The sequence below is a fragment of the Carcharodon carcharias genome (assembly GCF_017639515.1).
Source record: "Carcharodon carcharias isolate sCarCar2 chromosome 35 unlocalized genomic scaffold, sCarCar2.pri SUPER_35_unloc_8, whole genome shotgun sequence".
Lineage (NCBI taxonomy): Eukaryota > Metazoa > Chordata > Chondrichthyes > Lamniformes > Lamnidae > Carcharodon > Carcharodon carcharias.
In genome coordinates, this window is record NW_024470724.1 from 60,498 (window position 1) to 68,971 (window position 8,474).

At 54.4% G+C, this 8,474-nt stretch overlaps 1 protein-coding gene across 1 annotated transcript in view; it reads left to right on the forward strand.

Annotated features, from left to right (window-relative positions):
- LOC121274275 (histone deacetylase 6-like) overlaps positions 1 to 8,474 on the forward strand; it is a gene marked incomplete at its 5' end in the record, with an annotated part of 77,828 nt that overhangs the window by 58,957 nt on the left and 10,397 nt on the right. The window contains one exon of the mRNA XM_041181500.1: positions 3,001 to 3,174. Within this exon, the coding sequence (XP_041037434.1) occupies positions 3,001 to 3,174 (174 nt within the window). The remainder of the gene's footprint in view (positions 1 to 3,000; positions 3,175 to 8,474) is intronic.

An 8,474-nucleotide genomic window follows, 5' to 3' on the forward strand; every position in this document is an offset into this window, starting at 1 on the left:
AGCTCAGGGCACCCCCCCACCAGGCAGCTCAAGGCACGGCCGCCAATGGTGGAGCGATGGGAATCGGGGGATGCTCGAGAGGCCGGAATTGGAGGAGCGCAGAGATCTTGGAGGGTTTTAGGAGGTTACAGAGATAGGGAGGGTTGTAGGGGCTGGAGGAGGTTACAGAGATAGGGAGGGTTGTAGAGGCTGGAAGATGTTACAGAGATAGGGAGGGGTGTAGGGGCTGGAGGAGGTTACAGAGATAGGGAGGGATGTAGGGGCTGGATGAGGTTACAAAGATAGGGTGGGTTGTAGGGGCTGGATGAGGTTACGGAGATAGGGAGGGGTGGAGGGGCTGGAGGAGATTACAGAGATAGGGAGGGTTGTAGGGGCTGGAGGAGGTTACAGAGATAGGGAGGGTTGTTGGGGCTGGAGGAGGTTACAGACATAGGGAGGGTTGTAGGGGACTGGAGGTGGTTACAGAGATAGGGAGCGTTGTAGGGGCTGGAGGAGGTTACAGAGATAGGGAGGGTTGTAGGGGCTGGAGGTGGTTACAGAGATAGGGAGCGTTGTAGGGGTTGGAGGAGGTTACAGAAATAGGGAGGGGTGTAGGGGACTGGAGGAGGTTACAGAGATAGGGAGGGGTGTAGGGCTGGAGGAGGTTACAGAGATAGGGAGGGGTGTAGGGGCTGGAGGAGATTACAGAGATAGGGAGGGTTGTGGGGGCTGGAGGAGGTTACAGAGATAGGGAGGGTTGTAGGGGCTGGAGGTAGTTACAGAGATAGGGAGCGTTGTAGGGGCTGGAGGAGGTTACAGAAATAGGGAGGGTTGTAGGGGCTGGAGGAGGTTACAGAGATAGGGAGGGGTGTAGGGGCTGGAGAAGGTTACAGAGATAGGGAGGGGTGTAGGGGCTGGAGGAGGTTACAGAGATAGGGAGGGGTGTAGGGGCTGGAGGAGGTTACAGAGATAGGTAGGGTTTTAGGGGCTGGAGGAGGTTACAGAGATAGGGAGGGGTGTAGGGGCTGGAGGAGGTTACAGCGATAGGGAGGGGTGTAGGGGCTGGAGGAGGTTACAGAGATAGGGAGGGGTGTAGGGGTTGGAGGAGGTTACAGCGATAGGGAGGGGTGTAGGGGCTGGAGGAGGTTACAGAGATAGGGAGGGGTGTCGGTGCTGGAGGAGGTTACAGAGATAGGGAGGGGTGTCGGTGCTCGAGGAGGTTACAAAGATAGGGAGTGGTGTAGGGGCTGGAGGAGGTTACAGAGATAGTGAGGGTTGTCGGTGCTGGAGGAGGTTACAGAGATAGGGAGGGGTGTAGGGGCTGGAGGAGGTTACAGAGATAGGGAGGGGTGTAGGGGCTGGAGGAGGTTACAGAGATAGGGAGGGGTGTAGGGGGCTGGAGGAGGTTACAGAGATAGGGAGGGGTGTCAGGGCTGGAGGAGGTTACAGAGATAGGGAGGGGTGTCAGGGCTGGAGGAGGTTACAGAGATAGGGAGGGGTGTAGGTGCTGGAGGAGGTTACAGAGATAGGGAGGGGTGTAGGGGGCTGGAAGAGGTTACAGAGATAGGGAGGGGTGTAGGGGCTGGAGGAGGTTACAGAGATAGGGAGGGGTGTCGGGGGCTGGAGGAGGTTACAGAGATAGGGAGGGGTGTAGGGGCTGGAGGAGTTTACAGAGATAGGGAGGGGTGTAGGGGCTGGAGGAGGTTACAGAGATAGGGAGGAGTGTAGGGGCTGGAGGAGGTTACAGAGATAGGGAGGGGTGTAGTTTGTAAGAGATGGGGAGCAGCTGAGGGAATTGAAGATTAGGATTCTGGGCAATAAAGGGAGAGTTATTAATCTTGGGCCACACCTTGCTGAGACCACACATGGATTGCTGTACACCATGCCGATCTCTGAATCACACTCGGAATACAGTGCACAGTCCCGGTCTCCCTATCCCACTTCAAGTACCGTGCACAATTCCAGTCTCTGAATCCACTTTTAATACTGCACGCAGTTCCGGTCTCCCTATCCCACTTGGAAAACCGGTCACAGCTCCAGTCTCTGTATCCCACTCGGAATACCGTGCACAGTTCCGGTCTCCGTATCCCACTCGGAATACCGCGCACAGTTCCGGTCTCCGTATCCCACTCGGAATACCGCGCACAGTTCCGGTCTCCGTATCCCACTCGGAATACCGCGCACAGTTCCGGTCTCCGTATCCCACTCGGAATACCGCGCACAGTTCCGGTCTCCGTATCCCACTCGGAATACCGTGCACAGTTCCGGTCTCCGTATCCCACTCGGAATGTTGTGCACAGTTCCGGTCTCCCTATTATAAAAAGGATACGGAGACACTGGAGAAGGTGTGAAACAGATTGACGAGGATGATCCCAGATCGGAGAGGTTATACCTATCGGGAAAGGTCGAACCGGCCGGGGCTCTTTACTCTGGGAAAGAGGAGGCTGAGGGGGTGACCTGATCAAGCTCTTTAAAATGATGGAGGGGGTTTCGATAGGGTCGGCGTAGAGAAGATGTTTCCACTTGTGGGGGAGGGAGGGAGAGACCAGAACTAGGGGGGGGTGGGGGGCATCAATATAAGACAGTCCCTAATAAATCCGATCGAGGGGGGATGGAATTCAGGAGAAAGGTCTTTACCCGGAGAGCAGGGAGAATGGAACTCGCTCCCACAGGGAGGGGGGTGGAGGTGAATCGTGTCGATGTGTTTAAGGAGCTGGATAAACACACAAGGAGAGAGTGGAATAGAAGGATACGGGGCGGGGGGGAGATGGAGTGGTGGGGGGGGGGTGTGGGAGGAGGCTGGGTGTGGGGGGCAGGAAACACCGGCACGGAGCAGAGGGGCCGAATGGCCTCATTCTGGTACCAAGAGAAGTGATAGGCATTGGGAGCTCCTGGGGTGGTAAGGGGGCATCACAACGGGAACGTTGGGGAGGGGGGTGGGGGGGGGGGGGTGGCGGTGCGCAGCTACTCGACGAGGCGGCAGGTGAATAACCCGCTGTCCCTTCTCCCCCCCTCGAACAGCGTGTGGACATGCCCAGGAGCAGCAGTGTCGATGCCAGCAGCGCGGCCTCGAGCACCACCAAGATCAAACTGAGCAGCGACGAAGATATCTCGCTCCTGCCCAGCAACCGGGCCGGCACCAGCAGGCCGTGCACAGAACCTGACACAGAGGTGCTCGAAACCTCAACGGTTTCGGTGAGTCAGCACTGAACGGAGGAGGAGGCGGTGGGGCGGCAGCAGACAGGCTGTGCATAATGGGCGGGAATAGGCCATGGTGCGGCGGGAATAGGCTGCGGAGAAGAGGCCAACAAGAACTGGGCACGAAGGCAGCTGCAAAAATCCTTCCTCACAGCCGTGGGCAACTACTTACCACTGACATACCCCGCACCCCTCACTGTAACACTCCGACATACCCCGCACCCCTCACTGTAACACTCTGACATACCCCGCACCCCTCACTGTAACACTCTGACATACCCCGCACCCCTCACTGTAACACTCTGACATACCCCGCACCCCTCACTGTAACACTCTGACATACCCCGCACCCCTCACTGTAACACTCTGACATACCCCGCACCCCTCACTGTAACACTCTGACATACCCCGCACCCCTCACTGTAACACTCTGACATACCCCGCACCCCTCACTGTAACACTCTGATATACCCCGCACCCCTCACTGTAACACTCTGACATACCCCGCACCCCTCACTGTAACACTCTGACATACCCCGCACCCCTCACTGTAACACTCTGTTATACCCCACACCCCTCACTGTAACATTCTGACATACCCCGAACCCCTCCCTGTAACACTCTGATATACCCCACACCCCTCACTGTAACACTCTGACATACCCCGAACCGCTCCCTGTAACACACTGATATACCCCGCACCCCTCACTGTAACACTCTGTTATACCCCACACCTCTCACTGTAACACTCTGACATACCCCGAACCCCTCCCTGTAACACACTGATATACCCCACACCCCTCCCTGTAACACTCTGACATACCCCGCACCCCTCCCTGTAACACTCTGTTATACCCCACACCCCTCACTGTAACACTCTGATATACCCCACACCCCTCACTGTAACACTCTGATATACCCCACACCCCTCACTGTAACACTCTGATATACCCCACACCCCTCACTGTAACACTCTGATATACCCCGCACCCCTCACTGTAACACTGACATACCCCGTACCCCTCACTGTAACACTCTGACATACCCCGCACCCCTCACTGTAACACTCTGATATACACCACACCCCTCACTGTAACACTCTGATATACACCACACCCCTCACTGTAACACTCTGACATACCCCGCACCCCTCACTGTAACACTCTGACATACCCCGCACCCCTCACTGTAACACTCTGACATACCCCGCACCCCTCACTGTAACATTCTGATATATCCCGCACCCCTCACTGTAACACTCTGATATATCCCGCACCCCTCACTGTAACACTCTGATATATCCCGCACCCCTCACTGTAACATTCTGATATATCCCGCACCCCTCACTGTAACACTCTGATATACCCCGCACCCCTCACTGTAACACTCTGATATACCCCGCACCCCTCACTGTAACACTCTGACATACCCCGCACCCCTCACTGTAACACTCTGATATATCCCGCACCCCTCACTGTAACACTCTGATATACCCCGCACCCCTCACTGTAACACTCTGATATGTCGCGCACCCATCACTGTAACACACTGATATAGCCCACACCCCTCACTGTAACACACTGATATACCCCGCACCCCTCACTGTAACACTCTGATATACCCCGCACCCCTCACTGTAACACTCTGATATACCCTGCACCCCTCACTGTAACACGCTAATATACCCCGCACCCCTCACTGTAACACACTGATATACCCCGCACCCCTCACTGTAAAACTCTGATATACCCTGCACCCCTCACTGTAACACACTGATATACCCTGCACCGCTCACCGTAACACACTGATATACCCCGCGACCCTCACTGTAACACACTGATATATCCAGCACCCCTCACTGTAACACTCTGATATACCCTGCACCCCTCACTGTAACACACTGATATACCCCGCACCCCTCACTGTAAAACTCTGATATACCCTGCACCCCTCACTGTAACACACTGATATACCCCGCACCCCTCACTGTAAAACTCTGATATACCCTGCACCCCTCACTGTAACACACTGATATACCCTGCACCCCACACCGTAACACACTGATATACCCCGCAACCCTCACTGTAACACACTGATATATCCCGCACCCCTCACTGTAACACTCTGATATACCCTGCACCCCTCACTGTAACACACTGATATACCCCGCACCCCTCACTGTAACACACTGATATACCCCGCACCCCTCACTGTAACACTCTGATATACCCTGCACCCCTCACTGTAACACACTGATACCCTGCACCCCTCACCGTAACACACTGATATACCCCGCACCCCTCACTGTAACACTGATATACCCTGCACCCCTCACCTGTAACACACTGACATACCCCGCACCCCTCACTGTAACACACTGACATACCCCGCACCCCTGACTATAACACTCTGATATACCCCGCACCCCTCACTGTAACACTGATATACCCCGCACCCTTCACCGTAAAACACTGATATACCCCGCACCCCTCACTGTAACACTCTGATATACCCCGCATCCCTCACTGTAACACTCTGACATACCCCGCACCCCTCACTGTAACACTCTGACATACCCCGCACCCCTCACTGTAACACTCTGTTATACCCCACACCCCTCACTGTAACACTCTGACATACCCCGAACCCCTCCCTGTAACACACTGATATACCCCACACCCCTCACTGTAACACTCTGACATACCCCGAACCCCTCCCTGTAACACACTGATATACCCCACACCCCTCCCTGTAACACTCTGACATACCCCGCACCCCTCCCTGTAACACTCTGATATACCCCACACCCCTCACTGTAACACTCTGATATACCCCACACCCCTCACTGTAACACTCTGATATACCCCGCACCCCTCACTGTAACACTCTGATATACCCCGCACCCCTCACTGTAACACTCTGATATACCCCACACCCCTCACTGTAACACTCTGATATACACCACACCCCTCACTGTAACACTCTGACATACCCCGCACCCCTCACTGTAACACTCTGACATACCCCGCACCCCTCACTGTAACACTCTGACATACCCCGCACCCCTCACTGTAACATTCTGATATATCCCGCACCCCTCACTGTAACACTCTGATATATCCCGCACCCCTCACTGTAACACTGATATATCCCGCACCCCTCACTGTAACACTCTGACATACCCCGCACCCCTCACTGTAACATTCTGATATATCCCGCACCCCTCACTGTAACACTCTGATATATCCCGCACCCCTCACTGTAACACTGATATATCCCGCACCCCTCACTGTAACACTCTGATATACCCCGCACCCCTCACTGTAACACTCTGATATACCCCGCACCCCTCACTGTAACACTCTGACATACCCCGCACCCCTCACTGTAACACTCTGATATATCCCGCTCCCCTCACTGTAACACTCTGATATACCCCGCACCCCTCACTGTAACACTCTGATATATCCCGCACCCCTCACTGTAACACTCTGATATAGCCCACACCCCTCACTGTAACACACTGATATACCCGCACCCCTCACTGTAACACTCTGATATACCCCGCACCCCTCACTGTAACACTCTGATATACCCTGCACCCCTCACTGTAACACTCTGATATACCCCGCACCCCTCACTGTAACACACTGATATACCCCGCACCCCTCACTGTAACACTCTGATATACCCTGCACCCCTCACTGTAACACACTGATATACCCCGCACCCCTCACTGTAACACACTGATATACCCCGCACCCCTCACTGTAACACTCTGATATACCCTGCACCCCTCACTGTAACACACTGATATACCCTGCACCCCTCACCGTAACACACTGATATACCCCGCACCCCTCACTGTAACACTCTGATATACCCCGCACCCCTCACTGTAACATTCTGATATACCCTGCACCCCTCACCGTAACACACTGATATACCCCGCACCCCTCACTGTAACATCTGATATACCCTGCACCCCTCACCGTAACACACTGACATACCCCGAACCCCTCCCTGTAACACTCTGATATACCCCACACTCCTCACTGTAACACTCTGACATACCCCGAACCCCTCCCTGTAACACACTGATATACCCCACACCCCTCACTGTAACACTCTGACATACCCCGAACCCCTCCCTGTAACACACTGATATACCCCACACCCCTCCCTGTAACACTCTGACATACCCCGCACCCCTCCCTGTAACACTCTGTTATACCCCACACCCCTCACTGTAACACTCTGATATACCCCACACCCCTCACTGTAACACTCTGATATACACCACACCCCTCACTGTGACACTCTGATATACCCCACACCCCTCACTGTAACACTGACATACCCCGTACCCCTCACTGTAACACTCTGACATACCCCGCACCCCTCACTGTAACACTCTGATATACACCACACCCCTCACTGTAACACTCTGATATACACCACACCCCTCACTGTAGCACTCTGACATACCCCGCACCCCTCACTGTAACACTCTGACATACCCCGCACCCCTCACTGTAACACTCTGACATACCCCGCACCCCTCACTGTAACATTCTGATATATCCCGCACCCCTCACTGTAACATTCTGATATATCCCGCACCCCTCACTGTAACACTCTGATATATCCCGCACCCCTCACTGTAACACTGATATATCCCGCACCCCTCACTGTAACACTCTGACATACCCCGCACCCCTCACTGTAACATTCTGATATATCCCGCACCCCTCACTGTAACACTCTGATATACCCCGCACCCCTCACTGTAACACTCTGATATACCCCGCACCCCTCACTGTAACACTCTGACATACCCCGCACCCCTCACTGTAACACTCTGATATATCCCGCACCCCTCACTGTAACACTCTGATATACCCCGCACCCCTCACTGTAACACTCTGATATATCCCGCACCCATCACTGTAACACACTGATATAGCCCACACCCCTCACTGTAACACACTGATATACGCCGCACCCCTCACTGTAACACTCTGATATACCCCGCACCCCTCACTGTAACACTCTGATATACCCTGCACCCCTCACTGTAACACGCTAATATACCCCGCACCCCTCACTGTAACACACTGATATACCCCGCACCCCTCACTGTAAAACTCTGATATACCCTGCACCCCTCACTGTAACACACTGATATACCCTGCACCGCTCACCGTAACACACTGATATACCCCGCAACCCTCACTGTAACACACTGATATATCCCGCACCCCTCACTGTAACACTCTGATATACCCTGCACCCCT